The sequence below is a fragment of the Etheostoma spectabile genome, chromosome 7 (genome assembly GCF_008692095.1).
Source record: "Etheostoma spectabile isolate EspeVRDwgs_2016 chromosome 7, UIUC_Espe_1.0, whole genome shotgun sequence".
NCBI classification, from domain to species: Eukaryota; Metazoa; Chordata; class Actinopteri; order Perciformes; family Percidae; genus Etheostoma; species Etheostoma spectabile.
In genome coordinates this window covers 1066598-1089444 of record NC_045739.1, presented here as the reverse complement: position 1 = coordinate 1089444, position 22847 = coordinate 1066598, and the positions used below count along the sequence as shown (strand labels likewise).

At 40.7% G+C, this 22847-nt stretch overlaps 1 protein-coding gene across 1 annotated transcript in view; it reads left to right on the top strand.

Moving 5' to 3' along the window:
- Nucleotides 1–1285: 1285 nt before the first annotated feature.
- The window catches only part of LOC116692130 (voltage-gated potassium channel subunit beta-2), a 60348-nt gene continuing 38786 nt past the window's right edge, over nt 1286–22847 (top strand). The window contains exons 1-4 of the mRNA XM_032520148.1: nt 1286–1472; nt 5799–6139; nt 14779–14822; nt 20288–20325. Coding sequence (XP_032376039.1) covers nt 1422–1472; nt 5799–6139; nt 14779–14822; nt 20288–20325 — 474 coding nt within the window. The 5' untranslated portion in view covers nt 1286–1421. The remainder of the gene's footprint in view (nt 1473–5798; nt 6140–14778; nt 14823–20287; nt 20326–22847) is intronic.

Here is a 22847-nt window from a genome sequence, read left to right as displayed (position 1 = left end):
AAGTAGGGGGTGAGACTGTGTTGAATCCTTTAGGCCTCAGGAACCGAGAGAATCGTATCCGAGCAAAAATGGCACCTCGGATTTATAATTCAATCATTTAAATAACCATAAAACACAGACACTTACCGATTGTTGCAGCTAAAAACTATCAAGCTACGGTCATGCAGGTCTCTTCTGGTTTTTTTTAGCCTTTACATGTGATTTTCTATCCAGCTTGGAACTTTTTCCAGGGTCGTTGAGCATTGAATCCAAACTTTTATATCCAAGATTTATCCATTTATCCATCATTTATCACGTTTTTGCTCATTTCTGCCGCTAGCTCCGTGTTCCGGGTATTCTGTAATTCTCCCATGAATCATTGCGAGTTTGTTTACGGAAATGAAGGCGCACTATATGCCTTATATGGGCAACAGCAAGAGCAAAGCGTATAGAGTGGGTCAAACTAGTCTAATGTGATCAAAGATAGTACATAGCGGACAAGGTAGTTAACTAGGAGAGCTTAGACACAGCATTGTTGTGGGTGTAATATCAATAAATATGACACTATGTTGATTATTGGCATAAGTAAAAGTCATGAGGGCAAAAGTGTCTGGACTTTCTTTGAGAATATGTTTTTGTACTTTTTCAACAGTACAGGTTATAATTTCTTCCCAGTGTGACTCCCAAGACATATGAGAAGTGTTTTAGATGAGATTAGCTCAGCTTGTCCTGCTCTGTATGTGATATCAATACATATCTGGAAGATTTGTGTTCCCTTTTATTTATTTATTTGTCTTTAAGTTCCTACAACCATTTTTAACATTCAAGGGAGCTCACTGCAGCACAAATATTCTAATATCCCAGTTTGCCCTGAAAAAAAATATTGTTCATATATTGACTGTAGACACCAGGGTTTTTAGCTTTTTTTAGAAAATAAAACCAGACGGACAATTAACTGTAACAATGACCTTAGGTCTCTATGCGTTAAGAAGCTAAAAAGAAAAGATCATTTGAGATTGTTAGAAATATTGGTTGGAACAATTATATTGTTTGGAAAATATTTGTACTTAGTAGTAGCAGTAGTAGTAGTTATTCTTTAATACCTAAACATACACGTCTTAAAAGAAATACATCCCTGATGAAACAAGCAAGATGACAGGCTTTTAGTAGGCTTTCTGCTTTTACAGACAATCACAAGCTTTTAGTGCAGATGCTAGTTTTAGTGTCATGATAAATAATTTACTTGTATGACTATTTTCTGGCCTCTACAGCGCAGACAGGGTTGCTGATAGGGCTCTGTGTGTGCCGTGTGACCAAGTAGGAGGGAGTGGAAAGCCAAATTAACTCCTCCACCAACTACTTCCCGAAGAAGCTGCTTTGCTAGGCATTAGGTTGAGTAAAACATATACAGTACTGCTCTCTGGCCATCACAAAGCTCTATCATGAGTAGTGTAGTCCAGAACCCCTACATCGGCCGAACACCAACCACTCGGGTGAGTAGCTAATAGTGTTTAGGATGAATTGACTCATAGTGGGGTTAAAGGATTGATGTTGCATAGATATGATGTCCATGTGTGAAAAACTATGTGCAACCAAGAAAAGGTAGAAAATCCTCGTGGTCAAAGAAGATTTGGTTCTCTAAAATATCTATCTCTATTTCTTGAGTTACAGCTGTTGTTTTGTTCAGTCTCAGGGAATGTAGCTAGCTGATGTGTTCCATCTTTGTCATCAGCATGTAAAAAGAGTGTCTTAAATTATTGAGTAGTTGGGGATTTTCTGTTATATGTGCTTCTGCAGGTTAGGAAAGTAGAGAGAAATTAAAGACGTTGTATGGTGTTGTATGTGTGGTATTGTAATGTCTTTTTTTAGAACAAGCTGGGCTATCACGCTACGCATGCTGCAGGAATGTCACATGAATGCATAAACTGGTACATAATTATAAAGACAAAAGAAAAAAACTAAATAGAAATTGAATCTCACATAAATGTTTTGAAATCACATAGAAACCAATAATGAACAAGACGTGTTTCCTCTGAAAATTTTTCTCCTTAGAATTTACAATCTTTACAAACAGTGCGAAAAAACAAGTTTTTTTTTTATGACACAGCATCAGGAGTAGTTCAGGATTTGGTGTATAGGGATAGAACCACTGACCTTCCGTGGCAGACTACCGCCAAAGACCTGAGCCATAGCAGTGCCTAATAATTGCTTGACACTAGGGATGTAACAATGCATTGTGAATGGGTAAAACAAATATTTTAATTAGATTACAACAACAGATTGAGATAAAAAATGAATGTGATGTAATGTTATTAAGCCTAGGTGGGGATGCTAGTTAAAAAACAGCATGTTACATTAACCTACCAATAGCTAGTAACATTAGTCAGTCATGGCCACAAGCTTCCATCATCAAATTACAAACTAGTAAGGTATATTTCCACAGCCAGAAATCATCTATTTCTTCCATTTATAAGGGTTAGGGGGGTAAAAAAATGTTTCACTCTTATTCACTTCAGCTGGTTCCACAGGAGAGGAGCCTGATAGCTGAAAGCTCTGACTGCCCTTCTACTTTTAGAGACTAGATACGTGCCTGATTGTGCGTCTGTTGTCTATTGCTGCAGTGCACGGGCCGACAGGGACACTATGCGCCTGAACTTATTGAATCTATTTCAACCTCACTCAGACTGTCACCACGGTCTTACCTTGAATGATACAATCCTTCAACCTGTCTTTGAGACATTATGTCAACTAAGTTATGTGACTGACCTTAGGAGGCTTGCCCATAAGAGCATCCAGGTGGCCATGCCTTTTCCTCTTTACTTTACTCACCTCATCCAAGACCAGGTACAGTAAGTTGTGTATTAAGACGCAACATTTGGGACTCTGCTCTTGTCAATCAGTCACTTTTGTGGTGGTGCCTTGTGTCCCCTTGTGCCTTTCTCTCTGTAATATTACAATTCCAAAACCATAGAGAAATGTTGCTGGTCAGAACACTTTCAATGGTGCCCCTGTAGAAAGTGATCAGGATGGATGGACTGAGGTAGGCCATCTTCAGTGATGATCTCAGTGTGACCCAGAACTCAGAGATACAACACAGGTGTCAGAAAGAAGTTCGGGTTGATTTAACATTCGCAGATGTAGATCCAGCAAGGGCGAAAACTGTGAAATCCGGGTGAAGCAGGGAGCAGGTAAGAGAGGGGATGAACAGCAGCACAGCGATAGACAGGAACAAATAGGAACAGAAGAATCTGCACAGGACAGGAACAAATAGGAACAGAAGAATCTGCACAGGAGTTAACGAGGAATCCAAAACAATCAACACGAGACAAAAATATCAAACTACAGAGCTTAGTTACCACAAGGGTGCATGTAACGATCTGGCGCTGATGAGGTGGTCAGCCCGGGTATAAATGCTGTATAGGCGAATGATGAGATGGGAATCAGCTGGCAGGTGACGGCGCAGAGATGAGAGGACACGCCTCTAGACCTAGTTCTTCTAGGCACGCCCCCTCATACAAAGACAGAAAAGACATACAGAAGAAAGGGAGAAACCAAACACAGAATGGGGGGAAAAGCAACAGACCACAACATCTTCAACCCCCGCAGGAAGTGCTGACGCCGGTGTGTCTTTTTGATGAGGGATTGGGTCTGCAGGTCCCAGGACAGGTTGTCAGCCATGTGAACCCCCAGGAACTTTGTGTTTTACAATCTCCACAGCAGTCCCATTGTGGATTGGGGTGTGCACAGGCTAATTTCTTCTGAAGTCAACCACCATCTTCTGGTTCTCTCGACGTTCAAGGCTAAGTTGTTTGTCCTGCACCAATCTACAAAAAGTCTCACTTCCTCCCTATATGCCCTCTCATCTCCGTCCTTGATAAGACCAACCACTGTTGTGTCGTCATTGTACTTTATGATGGGATTGGTGCTGGACTTTGCACAACAGTCATGAGTCCTCACTGTGAAGAGAAGAGGGCTAAGAACACATCCCTGGTGCTCAGTGAGACAAAGTTGGATGTGTTGTTCCCTACCAGAACAATTTGAGGTCTGTCTGTGAGAAAATCCAGTTCGCCAGAGAACTTATGCCCAGTGCTTATGAGCCCACCAAATGTTGCGTCTTAATACACAACTTACCTGGTCTCTGATGAGGTGAGTAAAGTAAAGAAGAAAAGGCGTGGCCACTTGGATGCTCTTATGGACAAGCCTCCTAAAGTCAGTCACATGACTTTGTTGACTTAATTTCTCAAGGATAGGTTGAAGGATTGCATCATTCAAGGTAAGACCGTGGTGACGGTCATCTTTCGGTGTCAAAGATCCATAGTTATAGTCATAAATTATGATACCATGGGCGGCAAAATAAAAATAGCTGTGCTACACTGCAATACGAGACACTTGCATGCCCGGTGTGTTTTGGGTGTAATATGGTCTATTTAGAGGGGGGATCCGAACAACCCCTCCCAACTTGGACTGCTTGGCATTTTTGTGAAATCTGATTGGCCTTCCCTCTTAGTTAGTCTCCAAGTTATGATCACAGAGAAAACAGAAATTGCCAAACCATCCTGAGTTGAAGATCTTTAGCAACATCATATTATCTTTATCAGATTATCTCCAAGGCTGTATTAGTATTATGTTAGTGTATATTAGTGTTTTATTGTTTCTGGAATACATTATGTAGTTTATTATTACTATTAAAGTTTGTTACTGTACAGGGAATAAAGACCCAAATGCAGAGAGAATCAAGGCAGCCAGGAGAGAGTTCAACAAGGGTTTATTAACAAAAAGGGTCCAACAAACAAAGGTTTCAAAAAATAGCACAATGTGTCCCTGTGATGCAGGCAAAATCAACAAAAACAACAAGATGACCAAAAAATAGGAAAAAAGACCAAAACCAGAGCTCAGAGACAGGACAAAACTCACAGGGGAAGGAAGACTGCAAGAAAGAGTCCAAACACTGAACAGAGGAACACACAGAAGGATCTGACAAGAGACAAATGGAACACAGAGGTTAAATACACGAGGTAACGAGCAAACAAGGAACACTTGGTATAACAGGTGAAACACATCAGGGCAGGGATGACAATAACAAAGGGGGGTAAACACAAGGCAGGTAGCAAAACCAGATAGGACTAGACAGAGGAACAGACTATCAAAATAAAACAGGAAACAGAACCGACACATGACAGGAAGTAACACTAGAAGACAAGGGAAGACACATGGAGAATAAAAACAGGAAGCCAAAAGCAAAACCATAACAAAAATCACTTCCAAAAAGTATGTTTGCTTTTCACAGGCTCTCATAAAAGGCCTCTCCATCCTCAAGTCCCGAGCTGAATTTTGTCCCAGTACATTAGTGCTGTCAAAAGATCTTGTCTATGAATTCCACCCTTAAGAAATATTGCTACTTCTCCACAAAGTGAATTATCCACATGCATGCCACAATTCCACAGCTGTCTACCTATGCATGTCAGCAGTTCCTATAAATCTTGCTGTCTCTTACAAGGCAATGTGTGCATAATAATTATTTCCTCCACACAGACAAAACAGCGAAGCTTCACATACTTCACTCACCCATACATTATTCACTGTTTATACTTCAATAATGCAGACAGCAGAGATGGAGCAGAGACCATAAAACAGCTGTGATTATGTTATAAGCCATGATGCACATGGCGGTGGGAACGGTTGAGAGGAGTGTTAAGATTAACCCGATGATTGACCGACCCGTTCAGATCAATAGAGGAACAGTTGGTATTTATAGTCCTGGCACTATCACACAACGGTTTGATTGTGACTCCAGATTTTGTTTTGTCATCAACTTCTAGATGCCCAAGCCTGGAAGCAGTGGAGGGGTGCCACCTGGGACTCGAGACAGCAGTGGGATATGTCGAAGCAGCAGCATCAGCAGTGGAAATGGCGTGTCTGGAGGCAAGATACTGTCTCTGTCATCCATGAGTGAGAGTGTGCACAGTGGCCTGAGCTGTTTCTTGTCAGAGCAAGCACTGGAGCAAGAAGAAAAGCAGCAGCGCAGTAGCCAGTTAGCAGAGTTTCAGCGCCTGAAAGAAGTTCGCGCATCTGCTCAGCTAAAAAATCTGGAGGATTTCCTTAGGATGAACCATGTTTCACTCAAGGACAGCATGTCTTATTCCACTGGCATGATTTACAGGTAAGATGAGGCCAGAATAGCCTCCAGAATGAGCCTCTTGTACATGTTGGTCCAAGGAGAGAAGCCTGCACTGCACACTCCTACATCAAAATAATAAAGGGAAGCACCACCTTGTGGCACAACTAAGAATTGCAATTGCTCTGTTAAAATACTGCAAGAGGATATGGATGCAGCCTGGAGCGTCCCATGTCATCCGTCCCGTCCCATGCGGTCCCATGTCATGCGGAGTTGTGTCCAACGGTAAATCCAGAGGGTCAAAAATACAAAATCGCGAATAATTTTCCAGATGGAGTCACGGGTAAATTCGTGGCCACATTTGATGCAATCAATTGAAAAAATGTTAAAAAATTTTAAAGTAACAATTTTGCCATATATATATATAGTTTGCTCATTTCTGAATGTTATGCTTGTGTTGACAAGATAAATGCAGACTATCGTCTGGAATAAAATAAGCCTGCGTCAACTATCATGAATAAAATACTTTTAATATTTGTTTTTTTTTACGTTTAGTTTTATAAAATAATTGCAGATTATCGGCAAACTAAAGGAATCCTTCTGGCATCTCTGAGTTTCTACTTTTCAAAATAAGAGCTTGCATCTGGAAAAAAATACTACACCAAAGTAAAAGCTCACGTCAACTATCATGCTAATGAATGAAAGATATATATTTTTTTTTAAATATTTAAAAATATATGTCCGTCTCTAAAATAAATTCAGATTATAGACAAACTAAAAAATTCACACTGCAACTTAAGTTGCAGCTATAGAAGGAATTTCTCTCCCGACAGAGGTCAAGCATTTGTTTTTGTTTTTAATTTTTTCCACCCTTTCATACAATAGGCTACAACACAAAATACAATAGAACCGCTGGCGGAAGTGTAAGAAAAATTCAATAGCATCCTGGCCCAAGACCGTGGCGGCAGAGATACGCAGTCGAATGCAGGAAGGGTCCCAGAGACCCGAAGGCCGAGGCCACGGTAGTAGAAAAATACTACCGCTTTCTGCCCCGGGTCCCAGAGACCTGACAGCGTTCTGCCCCTGGTCCCAGAGAACCAACAGCCGAGGCCGCGGTAAATACAACTGCGTTCTTCCCCGGGTCCCAGAGACCCGACAGCCGAGGCCGCGGTAAATGCAACCGCGTTCTGCCCCGGGTCCCAGAGACCCGACAGCGTTCTGTCCCGGGTCCCAGAGACCCGACAGCCGAGGCCGCGTTAAATACAACCGCGTTCTGCCCCGGGTCCAAGAGAACCGACAGCATTCTGCCCCGGGTCCCAGAGACCCGACAGCCGAGGCAGTGCTGATAGAGCTATAGCAGTCGAATGCTCTCGCCATGCTGATAAGCAGTTGTATTTGCAGCAATGTCCCTGTGAAGTGTGAAAACAATATAGGCCTAGAATATAAAATTAAAAAGTCTTGGAAAGAGTGTAACATGTTTATTTTGTAGTCTTGTTGATGTGTGTGCAGATCGTGGATTTCTCCTCAGGAGTGCCTGCCGTTAGTTGGCAGAAACGGCTGCGATGCTGATGCAGGTTTCATCAGATGTAGCAACGTTATATGAAACAATACAACCATAATCAGAAATGAGCAAACTATAAATATGGCAAAATTGTTACTTTAACAGTTAACGTTTTTCAATTGATTGTAACAAATGTGGTCACGAATTTACCCGTGACTACATCTGGAAAATTATTCGCGATTTTGTATTTTTGACCCTCTGAATTTGCCGTTGGACACACCTCCGTATGAGACGGGACCGCATCAGACGGGACGGATGACATGGGACGCTCCAGGTTGCAGCCATACCCATCTCAAATACAGGGATGGAGAGAGAGAAAGAAACTCTGTAGAATGGAGAGGAGTAGGATCGCATTGTGACTGGCGCAGAGAAATGCATGCATGATGAATCAGTCCATCATGCCTGCTCCTGCATGCACCTTGGCATCCAATTGGCTAGGAGTTGAAAGTGTGTATTCTCATTTACAGCAGAGATTATTTACCTTGGCAGCAGAAATGTTCTCATTTACAGCAGAGATTATTTACCTTGGCAGCAGAAATGTTCTCATTTACAGCAGAGAGTATTACGCAAACTCAGGGTGAATCAAAGGGTTTATGTTATACCAGGCTGTATAACAGAGCATATTCAGTTATGGGATGTCAGAAATGTACGGCAACTTTTCAAAAAGTTTAATTTAAAGCTTGCTTGTCAGGTACAGACTGCCATGAACATTGTGAAGAGGAATAGAAAAGGGAAGCAAAGAGAATACTCTGTCTGAGCTTTCTCATATTCTCCATGCCATGAATGAGTTCTTTTCCTCTGGTAGAAGATATAGGGTACCCCAATGTAAAATCAACCTTTTTTAAACTAGGCCCAATTTGGACATACCTCAAATAAAACTTTAAATAGGCTGCAGTGGTTGATAGCGTCATGAAATGATGCAAATCATTGTGTATAGATTGTTCTTATCACTGTTTGTGAAAGATGTGCAATATATGTATTATTCTCACGGGGGTCCCGTGGTGCAGTAGTCTCACGGTACTGTAGTCAATCTCAATTACCAACAGTGTAACGTGATAGGGACGGACAGAGCATTGAAATCAATGGCAGCTGGAAGGAGTCAGAAGATTTGCGAGGCGTTTAGTTTTAGAAAACAATGTATTTAATAAATATGAAACTACACAGTGTCATTATTGAATCCTAGAGACATGGGGAAGTTAAGGCTAAAAAGGGCCTATGTGTGTGTGGTCAACTCAGCTGCAAAATGCAGTAATAGATTGCTATCTATCTAGAGTCTGATAACTTGCTTAGACAACACAAGGAACAAAACGGGAGCAGGACAGGATCTGGTAGTCTTTCTCTCAGTATCGCACACAACAGGATGTTTTTGGGTTGGGCAGTCACGTGATCGGGACATGCTGGAAGTATTTTCGTGGGCCTAGGATGGGATAGGAACGACAATTGATTCCTGTGTCACCCTCTAGTGTGCATGTTGCTTTATTTGTATGCTGTTTTTTATTGTAAGTACCATGTCAGCTGTATGATGAGACAATATGTCAAGTGTTATGTGTGAAGAATCCAAGTTCAAGGAAAATATCCCTATGGGGTCAATAAAGTAGCTATACACCTATAAAGTTGCCATAGGACAAAACCAAACTCATCATTGGAAAGGTCTCAGTTTGAAGACGATACATCACTCCTGCTTTGATACATTGACCTCTGAAGCTATAACCCAGTACATCTTTGATGATTGTAATGTAATGTCTAGCAACAGGAGGTGCTACACACATAGGACCAGCTGTTGCAGAATGCTCTTGACCTCAACTGTCATATAGATGGCACCCTCTACTGGCAACATGAACTTAGACTACTTAGATGTCCTCTAACTAGCTGGTTGACCTAATTCATCTCAAAAGGGTTCACAAAAGCCTCAAGAATTTGATAATGCTTCATTTTTTGTTTATGGGAGTGGCTGTGACAGCATGGCAAACTTAGATGTTGCATCATGGAAGAGGAAGTTCTTTTAACTTCAATGTATATTGTCCAATCCGCTCCAAATATTTCATTCATGATGACAGTCCAGGCCTGAAGACATCTACATAAGTCTCAGGCTTGAGAATGGTAAATTGGCTCAATAGTTCCCCCTACAACATTTCAAAGACATATCCCCTGCTGTGTGTTTAATCCAGATGAAATTTAGTAGGTATATGCATCATGTCCGGACCTACAAAAAAGCCTCTTGGACCCATTCCCTAAATCCAACAGGACGTCAGCTATATTGAAATTAATGTGCAAACTATGGATGATTTTGACCATTTGCACACTACTTTAACTTACTCCTACAGATTAAAATTAATCAACTTAAAAATATGTCAGGGGGCTTCCGGTGGAGTAGCGACGTGTGAGGACACACTTTTATGAGCTCTGCTAGGAAAGAACATTTAAGAATACATTTTGTTCCACTTTCGATCTTTTGGTATAAAAGTGCGTACGTACTTAGGTCAATCGTCTGTAGTTCAATGTTACCGGTAAAACTAAGTGTGAAATATGCTATCTTATATCAAGCCACACTTAAAACCACGACCTCAGCTGGCGAACAAAGATCTTTTGAGGACCCATACAAGGTGAAGCGCTTTATTGAGGATCATCTGCACCAGAGGGTGGGAGAGTACAAGCCGACATTTGGGGCCATGACGGGTACTTTTGCGACTATATCAACGTCAAGGTAACTTTATTGTCCCCAAGGGGCAATTGCTTGTACAGCCAGCAGACAGACATAATGACAAGACACACAACAATACAGAAAAACAGGAAATCCCCCAGTATGTGAAACACAATAGTGAATAAGTCTGTCAAATTGTTTAAAATGGAAATGTAATCAGGAGGAAGAAATGCTGAGATATTGGACCTGATCGGGGCATGAGTAGCTGTGGCCTGAGGGAAATAGCTGAAATCTCTCTCTCTCTCTCTCTCTCTCTCTCTCTCTACTCTCTCCTCTCTCTCTCTCTCTCTCTCTCACCCAACCGGTCGAGGCAGATGCTCCCCCACAGTGAGCCATAGTTCTACTCGAGGTTTCTGCCTCAAAGAGTTTTTTCTTTCCTCTGTGGCCTAGTGCTTGCTCTGGTGAGAATTGTGGGTTTCTGTAAATAATATCCCAGAGTACAATCTAGACTGCTCTTATGAAAAACGCTGTGAGAAACTGTTCTATAAAATGTTGTGATTTATTTTTGATGGACATAGAACAAAACAGCAGATAAACAGAACCAACAGGTTGAATATGCTGCGCCCGGGCACAAGTTGGCTTAACTTCATTGTTTATTGCACTTCAACTGGTTGCATTTACATTTGGACTAAAGACCACGCTTTGATGTCGCCGACCATAATGGAAAAGGTGTGTAACAAAGCAGCACTCGGATATAAAAGGCATAATGGAAAAACATGTAGCGAAAACCAAAGTGGCATCTTAGGTTGACCAAGCATAATAAGTTCAGTTATAATTGATCTCTGACTGTACTTTTGCGACATATCCACGTCAAGGTAACTTATTGTCCCAAGGGGCAATTGTTGTACAGCCAGCAGACAGACACTAATGACAAGACACACAACAATACAGAAAAACAGGAAATCCCCCCAGTATGTGAAACACAATAGTGAATAAGTCTGTCAAATTGTTTAAAATGGAAATGTAATCAGGAGGAAAGAAATGCTGAGTCTATTGGACCTGCATCTGGGCATGGAGTAGCTGTGGCCTGAGGGAAATAGCTGAAACTCTCTCTCTCTCTCTCTCTCTCTCTCTCTCACCCACCCAACCGGTCGAGGCAGATGCTCCCCCACAGTGAGCCATAGTTCTACTCGAGGTTTCTGCCTCTTAAAGGAAGTTTTTTCTTTCCTCTGTGGCCTAGTGCTTGCTCTTGGTGAGAATTGTTGGGTTTCTGTAAATAATATCCCAGAGTACAATCTAGACCTGCTCTTTATGAAAAACGCTGTGAGATAACTGTTCTATAAATTTGTTGTGATTTATTTTTGATGGACATAGAACCAAACCAGCAGATAAAACAGAACCAACAGGTATGAATATGCTGCCGCCCAGGGCACAAGTTGGCTTTATACTTCATTGTTTATTGCACTTCAACTGGTTGCATTTACATTTGGACTAAAGACCACGCTTTGATGTCGCCGACCATAATGGAAAAAGGTGTGTAACAAAGCAGCACTCTGGAATAAAAAGGCATAATGGAAAAACATGTAGCGAAAACCAAAGTGGCCTATATAGGTTGACAAAGCAATAATAAGTTCAGTTATAATTGATCTCTGACTGTAAATGCTAAGGTTTTAATAGTGCCTATAAAGGTGACAAAAATATCTGGTGAAGGGCCCTGTTCCATTTAGTTCTGCCCTTGCACGGTTCATGTGAGAAATCCGGTTATGCTTTAGGAGTTAAATGCTTAGGAGAGAGATAGGTGTTTTTAGGGCAGTCTCAGGTTCCATAAAAAACGGCCGGCCAATCCAGGGTGGTAAGAGGTTTTCTCTCTTCTTCTTGTCTTCGCTTGTTTGTTTTAAGTAGTTTTCTGTCCCTTTGTTTTGTTTTTATTTCATACCATGACCCAAACATACACAGATATACTCTTTATTTTACCAACATCCAGGTCCAGTTATTTTTTTCAATTGCAGAAATATGACCCCTGACAACAGAGTGCAATTTCCTTTATCAGCTGGAATGTCAAAGGCATGAATAATATTGTCAAACAAAGTAAAATATTTCGTCATTTAAATCGTTAAAGCCTGATATAATATTTCTGCAGGAAACCCATCTAAATAATTATTTACCAAAATAGCCTAAAAGTTTAATGGATCCGGCAGGTATATAATTCATGATTTGATCACAAAGCCAGAGGAACAGCAATTCCACTTAAAAATTCCTTTTGAACATTCTGAAACTATACCCGGTCCCAATGGTGGCTATATTGTTGCATCCATATATCTATGGACCAAATTAGGATGACTCAATTTTTCATAAATTTCTTCTCTGCTCTAACTGACCTTTAAATCTTTTAAATTGGTGTTAGGTGGGGATTTAACTGCGTCCTACATGCCCAGCAACAGGTTGAATCCAAGACCAAACAGTACTTTGTCATCATCTGCAGCGGTTAACTCCTTCCTCCATTCTTGTGGCCCATTAGATCCGTTGTGGGAAAAAATCCTTCTGTTAAACAATTTTCATTTTTTCCCCGTACACCATAGCTATTCCAAGATTGACTATTTCATTTTAGATAATGTCTAGATGTTATTTATTATGTTGCACATAAAACCAAGGAGCAATCCAAGCGACTTAAAGATTTGATTCACAGCATCTCAGATAGACGTTGCTCTCTCCCCCACACCAGATCTATTGAAAGAAAAAGTACTGCTTCAATCTGAATTTAATACACTTTCAATATGGAAAGCAGGAAGAAATGTTTTTAAATGCAATTAGGTTTATTATGAGCATGGGGCTAAAGCAGGTAGACTCCATGCGCTTTAGCTCAAACAGCATTCAACCAAACAGATGATCCCAAAGATCAAAACAGGTGCTGACAACATCACACAACCCTCAAATCATCAATGACCATTTTAAACAGTATTATTCTGTCTTATATTAATCGGAGGTGGACAATAATGTGTCTGAAATCCCTAATTTCCTAATTTGGATTTCTAGGTACGCCTTAAGGGGGGAGAAAATTGACACTGAAACTGTTTAAAAGTAAAGTTGTGGAAGAAGCATGCCACCATGATAATCATTACCATAATGTCCTTCCTGGTGTTCTGCAGGTCTCTTAAGTGCCACTTGCACTTCATCCTGCCAAATGCCTGCTCATTGATGACCCTCCCCTGACTGATGTTGAAATTTTTCTGGTGGTCAGCATTGGTGAGGGCCCCGTTGTCATGCTTAGGTTTTACAATGAAGGGGATGGCCTAACCGATATAGGTACTGTCCCCGAGCACATGATAGTCCTCCATCTTCTTCTCAAGAGCTGGAAAATCCGAGGAAAGGGGGTGCGTTGGTGCATGTTACTAAGCAACTTATGTCATACTAGTTTGAACTCCGACACGGATAAATAATAAAACGCACCATAAACCCTGGTAAGATGGCCGACAAGAGGTTCTATCCTGGAATGGCAAGTTAGAATTACATGTCATATCCATTGTTCTATATCTATACAAGGTATGTTAAAACAAAGCTAAAGTAAGTTTAAAAAAAAATAATCTTATTTTAACTCCAACAATAATTCTCTTAGATATAAGACACTTTTTTGGATGAGGGAGAGGCAGGAGAAAGACCTGGATATACAGTAGTTGGTCAGGGCTTGAAAATAAATGTATTTTAATGTTACATGAAATATATTAGTTTAAAAAAATGTGCTGAGCATCACGAGAAAATGGGCACATGTCGGTGTACACAAATCAATAGATTAAATTGTGTGACTTTTACAAACTGCCAGAGACTGTGTTGTTTCACACCTCAATACCAGAGACCTGATGTGTGATATAAACACTGACCAGAATAAAGGAGGAAAACTCCTGTGGTGAATAAAAGGGTTTGTAGTCAAGAAAAATAGTTTCTAGACTGCATGGTTTCTTCGACATTTTGATCAGTACACACACCTTCATGTATATTTCATATACATAAAAGCAGAACCCTCCTTCCCTCGGAAAAATTGGAATCCTAGCAGGTGAAGTTAAGTGTCCGGGATGTGCTCACTAAGCCAGGTTTCAGTCAAGTACAGGGCAGCATATCTGTAATACTCCTTAGAAAAGCAGCAGCTTGTCCATTTTGTTGGCCACATGTTTGACAGATGAATTAACGGGAGTGTAGTTTTGAATCCCTGCTATCACAGTTTAAAAAGCGCTAAGACTCATTTCCCCTGTCAGTGTCTTCTAGAAATCAATGTTAAATGTTTGATTTGATTATTAGAAGTTTCAGTGGTGAGGGCATTTTGGGCAAAGGTTACTGCTATCCATTTTTTCCCCACAGACATTTGTCTTACAGTTAAATCATGATCTCCCTCTTACTGCACTTTAATTATACAGAAAATATAATATTTGATAATGTAATAAATACTTCATGATCTGCTGTTCTCATTGTACTGTGTTTATTTGTCAACAGACATCTCGGCAAATCTGGGCTGCGGGTGTCCTGTCTTGGATTAGGTAAGTGTGGCATGCACATACACGCCCATCTAGAATGACAATAAAATCATGAATATCTACAGAACCATATATAGACCCAAAAGAATTGAATGAGCACCAAACAAATTTGAGTGATTTTTAGTCTACAATTTAATATTTTTGAGCTGTCATGTTTGCACATAATTTAATGAGCTTTCTCTATTTTCTCAAGCTGTTTTGTCAATTCTCAGTTTTATTCCAGAAATGAGCACGACTTAAAAACAATAATTGTCAGAATTGGCTTTATTGTCATTTTAAGTACATACAACGAAATCAAAAGTGCAACTCTATGGTGCAAACAGAGCAGAGAATGTAAAGATGGTAAAATAATTACAACTTGAGTATTGTAAAAGGGTGAAAAAAGTTTAGTAAAATAGTAAAATAATTTACTTATTGCACATTATTACGTAAAGTTTCGGTCGGCACCAAGGTGCTTCTGTTTGCCACCTTAGGAGGGGGAAGCGGGGAACCATCCAAGCTGGGTGCAGTAAGGATGGGACGCTGTTGACCTCAACTGAGGAGGTAATAGAGCGGTGGAAGGAGCACTCAGAGGAACTCCTACATCCAGCTAATACGCCTTCTATGGTAGAGGCAGAGGTGGAGGATGATTTGGGGATTGTTGTCAATTTCCCTGGTGGAAGTTGCTGATAGCTGGTAGTTCAACAACTCTGCAGTGGCAAAGCCCCAGGGATTGATGAGATCCGTCCAGAAATGCTGAAAGTTTTGGCTGTCTTGGTTGACAGGCCTCTTTAAGAGCCTTGTGTCTGACGTCAGCGGGTAGCTATGACATGTGGAGCCAGATGTTCTGCTGGGCCACAGTCTGCCAAGCCATGACTCTGGACAGCGCCACCGTGGATGCCGTAGCCTGGGTGAGGATGTCATATCTTTGCCAATCTACGTGGTTCATCATGTAGGCGCTGTATAAGACGGCTGCTTCTCCAGCAGCTCTCCGTTTTTTTTTAGCTCTTTTACTTTCTCGGGGCGGCTGTGTCTCAGTGGAAGAGCGGTTGCCTGCCAATCGGAAGGTTGGTGGTTTGATCCCCGCCCCTGCAGTCATTGTCGAAGTGTCCTTGGGCAAGACACTGAACCCTGAGTTGCCCCCGGTGCTGCGCATCGGAGTGTGAATGTGTATGAACGTTTATCTGATGAGCAGGTGGCACCTTGTACGGCAGCCCCGGCCACAGTGTGTGAATGGTGAATATTTCCTGCAATATAAATACAGCACATTTACATTTACTCAAGTGCAGTCGTGCTTTCTTACTCTGTCCTCTTATCTCCTATTTTTGTCTACTTTAACGTGTGGAGACTTCCTTGTTTTCTGTCCCCACTGCCTGCTGTTTTCCTCGGAAACATTCGAAATGGAATTAATCAACTGGTCACTCAGGGATATTGACAAGATTTTCTCACTCAGGCAAGCTTCACTGGGTGAGCCGACCTGTCCCGGTGGAACACACGCTGCAGGCTATGCTCGTGATTCGTGGGAGAATTGGCAAGCGGTCTGCTTGGATGTTCTATCCATGGAAGATTTAGAAGATTTGTGGATAGTTGGAATTCTGTTGGGAGGTTTTCTGGTCATGGGACTGGGAATCTCCCTAATTCATCATAAAAATTGGTAAGACAGCAGCCATTAAATTTGGCCCAAGGCTGTCTGGGGAACTTAAAGAAGGCTCAAATGTATTGAATGAAAAGCTGAAGGTTTTACATCAGAGGGCTGATCAGAACGGTAAACTGTCTCGTAACATCTCAGACCGGGCTGTGGAAGCGCAGAGGCAGATGGATTCCATCGGGGCTCAGTCGGTGGATCGGCTTCGTGCAACCACAGGACTGACAATGAAGGTAGAGGATCTGTCAAAATCATTACATGAATTGGACGCACGAGGATGAGAGAGATTGACGGACATTGATTCAGACAAATTCCACCAATTTTTGCCACCCCCCAACCTTCACCCAAGCCGAGGCCATTCTCGCAGCGGGGATGGAGGTCCAGCGGCAGGATGTAGCCGGTCCGGCAGGAGGGGCAGACGCGATTATCATTGGAAGTCTTTGAGATTATCTTCATACTGCTTCCTTGAAAAAGTGGGAGACAAGCAACGGGTCCGCTCTATATAAAGTACAGTGGTGCTCAAAAGTTTACATACACATGCTTAAGTTGACTAAAAAGAGGAATAAAAAATCATGTTTTGGAAATTTATTTTAATACCTAAATTAAAAAATGAGGTAAAATCCAACCTTTAAGGACACCAATTTTCTTTGTGAATGAATAACGTATTGTAAATAAATAAATGTTCTTATTTAAAATACAGGGGTCATAAGTATACATACCCCTATGTTAAATTCCCATAGAGGCAGGCAGATTTTTATTATTAAAGGCCAGTTATTTCCTGGATTCAGGATATTATGCATCCTGATAAAGTTCCCTTGGCCTTTAGAATTAAAATAGCCCCACATCCTCACATACTCTTCACCATGCTTAGAGATAGGCATGGGATACTTTCTATAAAATCATCTCTCAATGCAAATCAAACCAGGTATTAGTCTAACTGAAATAAAACCATGCCTATCTCTAAGCATGGTGAAGAGTATGTGAGGATGTGGGGCTATTTTAATTCTAAAGGCCAAGGGAACTTTATCAGGATGCATAATATCCTGAATCCAGGAAATAACTGGCCTTTAATAATAAAAATCTGCCTGCCTCTATGGGAATTTAACATAGGGGTATGTATACTTATGACCCCTGTATTTTAAATAAGAACATTTATTTATTTACAATACGTTATTCATTCACAAAGAAAATTGGTGTCCTTAAAGGTTGGATTTTACCTCATTTTTTAATTTAGGTATTAAAATAAATTTCCAAAACATGATTTTTTTATTCCTCTTTTTAGTCAACTTAAGCATGTGTATGTAAACTTTTGAGCACCACTGTATCTGCGGACATAGTAGTGCTGGACGCAAGGGTGAGATAGAAAATCTTCACGACTGTGCATGCACTAAGGGATAAATCCAGTAGTGTAGCCTTAGAGGGCAAAGCCTATTCTAAATAGAAGTCTTGGTTCCAGGTGAACAAGATTGATGTTATGGAGTGGCCAGCCCAATCCCCGGATCTCAATCCCATAGAGAACCTATGGGGTGAAATCAAAAATGCTGTTTCTGAGGCAAAACCCAGTAATGCAGAGGAATTGTGGAATTTATTTCAATCATCTTGGGCTGGAATACCTGTTCACACGTGCCAGAAGTTGGTCAACTCCATGCAACACAGATGTGAAGCAGATCTCAGAAATAATGGTTATGAACCTAAATCTCCGTGCAGTGATTCTAAGTAAAGCTAACCCTTGAGACATTTTTCAGTTGATACAGTAAATGTTTGAGTTTTTAAAGAAAAATGCAAATACTGCTATTTTTTCAACAGCCTAATATTTTTTTCTTCACTTTCTGAAAAGGTAGAACACAAATGTGATAAATGTTGGCATGTTTTGATCTGGAATGGAATGTGCAGTGTTCCCAATGCATTGATATTATGGAATTAAAAGCTATTCGAAGGATTTTGAGCATTATTCACTTTTTTCTAAACACACTATCATTCTGAACACAACTGTATACATGTGTGTAAAATCTGCATTCTCTGAAGCACTCTTATACACAGCAGAGCAGCTTGCAAACCATACTGACATGCAGAATGTCAGCAGGCTTTCTATTTTGCTTGTACATAAACAATCTACCAATTACTGTATATGTAAAACAATGAATGCTACATGTATGCAGATGACAGTCTTTTATGTATTTTTAGATCTGAGACAGATGCTTGCAATTTCAGAATGCCTACAAAGGAATCATCTAACACTAAACTACAAAAAAATCTGTGTCAGTGTGCTTTTCAGTAAGAAAGAAAATGAATGATACATTTCAAATAACTATTGATACAAAATAAATAATGGTTGTAAACAAGTTTAAATACTTAGGTATCACCCTGGATCCCTTGTTAAAGTTTGGCTTTCAGTAGACTCTTCTTGACCTGACATTAGTTTTGATGGCATGAGAGTGTGAGACTGACACTGACATTTGTTGAAATGTGTGTCTTGTGTCTTCAAAAAATGAGAGGGTTGACAACCCTGATAATCACTACTAGTGATGAACGAGTACAGCATTATCTGTATCTGTATACCACATGAATTATCTGTAGCCGTACTCGGACTGGGCGGGGCCTAAACCGGAAGTGGTCAGATTTAACCCGGAAGTGGGCTAGGTTGTCTTAAAATGGGCGAGGCTTTAACCGGTATGTTATTTTAAGCATGCAATTGATATGGGTTGATCAGAAATTGTTATATTTATTGCTGATTAGAAAACTATTTCCATGACAACATCGAGCTTCAGATCAGTGGTGTTGTCATGGTTACAAACAAACTATATACAGTATATAACAAGTTTTGCAACAATAAATAAAATGTAATGAACAAGAGTTATCATACTCAATATAACTTTCCTTTTAACTTTTAATTTTTCTATGATCAGTGTGATCATTTTTTTTTTTGGTTCTTTTTTGATTTTGCACACCAGTCCGTGTGAGTGTCTAAGGAGAGAGAGTGAGAGGAGAGAGAGAGAGAAGAGAGAGAGAGAGAGAGAGAGAGAGAGAGAGAGAGAGAGAGGAGAGAGAAGAGAGAAGAGAGGAGAGAAGAGGAGATTGAATGTGTTTGTGTTTATCTTAATTTGTAATATTATTTATTTATACCGCTACTGCCTTTTTTTGTTTCATGTCTGAACAAACCCCACGTTACCAGAAGTCTCCTGGTTACTAAGCAACAAATCCCATGGTTACCAGAAGTCTCCTGGTTACTAGGTACTAGTTCAAACCGAAGTATAAAACAAACCTGAAGCTGAAGAAACCCTAAATGTTAACGGGAAAGCCCCGCGGACCTGAGGGAGAGAGCTGGTCACTTCTCCGTGTCCTGGGTGTGTGTGTGTGTGTGTGTGTGTGTGTGGAGCCGGTCGGACACCACAACAAAAGGAATCCGTGTGTGTACGGAGGGGCGCCTGGACTAGCCTATCACAGAATAGTGTAGGGGAGGGGCGCTGTGACTAGCACTGGGACTAGCCTATCACAGAACGGAGACATAGTCAATGGAGACTTTCATTGAATCGGAGTACAGATATTGACTCACATTACTCGTATAATACTTGTACTCGGCAAAAGTGCTTTATCCGTACTGGATACTCGTTTCAGCCGAGTATCCTCATCCCTAATCACTACAGTTCTGACAGCCACACTTGTTGTGCCTTGACAAATGTGACTGAACTCTAGGTTTTCAAATATTGGATTGCAAACTGAACAATACTCAAATGTATTGCAATACCTTTATTGTTTAATCTTTATCATTTCCTGGGATTGAAGCAAGCTAAAGAGACCCCCCCCCCCACACACACAAAAAGTAATCTTTTTTATTTTTGTGCAGGCACATGGGTTACCTTTGGAGGCCAGATCACAAATAAGGTAAGAGAAAGTACCTGAACACATATACAGTCTCAAGTAATCCATCTTAAAATGGCGTATAACAATCACAATATTTTTACTAAGTAACATACATGGACATCTTGTACACAAAGATTGAAACTAATGTCACCTGGTTTTAAATGTTGGAGCAAACTTTGAAAGATAAACAACTGGCTGGCAATCCTTCTATGATTGGTTTAAACATTTCCTGCTTATGTTCATCACCTAACCTCTTGGATTATGTTGAAAAATAGCCACTTGCACTTGTCTAGATTAGTTAGTAAATGTGTATATTTTCTGAGATTATAGTGGAAAATCACAATTATTGTAGATGGATTCACAATTTACTCCGTACTTAAGAAAAAAACTGGACTGTAAAAGGAAATCTTGTTTGTTCCCAGGTTATAACCATATAACGTGTAATGAGTACTCCCTTTGTTTATGCAGTCAACAATAACTTGTACCAAGATTCCCCAACATAACTATTAAAAACCTGAATATTACTGTTATGACCCAAAGTAGTCTAGGGGTGGAGGACGCAAATAGTTTAAAATAATAAACTTCAAAACAATCTTCAAAAGGAAGACGAGAACAGGCACAGGTATCGTAAGGTTAGGTCTCAGAGCAGGTCACACAGCAGCTCCTAGCATTTCTCTATGCTGGCTTCCACAGAAGCTCCTCTTCTGCACACAGCCATGCTGCCCTCTCTTAAGCTGCCCAGCAGTGATCAGCTGATCAGCCTCAGCTGCTGGCCTGCAGCACACACCTGCAGACAATCACACACACCTGCAGAAAATCACACAACACGGCACGTGAAAATTAACCTTCTACATAAGTCAAAACTGGACTGTAAAAGGAAGTATTGTCAGTTTTGAGTTTATTACCAGAAAATTACCATTAAACTTGTAATATATAAACTCCCTTTGTTTGTGTAGTCAACACCAACTTGTAACATACAGGTACCACAACATAATTATGAAAAACATGAATATTTACTTATCAAATAAGTTGAAACTAGACTCTAAAAGGAAGTCTTGTTTGTTTCCAGGTTATAACCATAATATTAACATTACATTTGTAATAGATTACTTACTTTACAAGCCATAAAAGCCTTAAATCAATCAAAATATGCTAGATGTCCAGCTGGTCATACCCAAGGGTGAATAGTGTAGTGTATTGTAATGTGTGATGTATGTTCTAATGTTATGTCTGTCGGGGTCTGATGAAGGGACTATACGTTTGTATCATCTGTCTGATGTCCTGTCATGAAGTGCCTTGCAACTGTTCCACAAACCCAAATGCCCCACAGGGACAATAAAGTTATTTACGACAGCTGTGACTCAGTTGGAGAGCGGAAGATCGGAAGGTTGGTGGTTCGATCCCTGGCCATGCAGTCCCATGTCAAAGTGTCCTTGGGCAAAACACTGAACCTCGAGTTACTCCTGAGGCTATGCATCGGAGTGTGAATGTGTGTGAGTCTGTATCTGATGAGCAGATGGAACCTTGTTCTCCAGCCTCAGCAACAGTGTATGAATGTGTGTGAATGGTGAATGTTTCCTGTACTATGTAAAAGAGCTTTGGGTAGTCGTTAAGACTAGAAACATGCTACATAAATACATACCTTACATTTACTACTACTACTTGGTAGCACTAAATATTACGCTAGTTTCTATGGTATGAACTTGAATATGTGCTGCTAAATGAAAAGCTACCTGTTTCTATTTAATGTCATAGTAATATTAGATTTAACAAGCCATTGTGTGCTAACTATTCCTAACAAATGCTAGCTACAGTAGATATCAAACGAAAGCCGCAGACAACATTGCATTAACTTGCTGTGAGCTGTAAATTTACTACTTTAAAATATCAAAAACTAATAATACCTATATCCAATCCACCCTTCATCTCCAAAGTCCTTGAAAAACAGTTGGCTCTCAACTCCATTCTTACCTATCCAACAATAACCTCATGGCAGCGGATTTGGATCTCTAACCATCCTCGTCCTCCTTGACCCGATTGCAGCCTTTGATACCATCTGTCACACCACCCTCCTCCTAGACTGGTAGATCTTACCTCTGGCAACATTAAGATCCACCCCCTCCTCCGGGTTCAGGTGTGCCCCGGTGCTATTTCCCGGTGCCCCTACTCGTCGTCATTTACCTCCTTTCCATCGGCAATATCTTCCACTGTTATGCTGATGACAACCAGCTCTACCCCTCCACCAAACCCTTGTCCACTCTCCTGCCCACCTCCCTCACGGATTGCATCTCTGAAACAAAAACCCAATTCACCCAAAACTTCCTAAAATTAGTCAGTAATAAAACCAAGGTTCTTCTCATTGGCACCAAATCCACTTTGTCCAAAACCATCCAAAACGATTTCTCTCATTACTGATAACTCCTCTGTTTTTCCATCCCCCCAGGTTAAGAGTCTGGGTGTCATCCTTGACAGCACACTATCCTTTCAACCCCACATCAACAACATTACCTGGTCTGCCTACTTCCAACAAAAAAACTATCTAT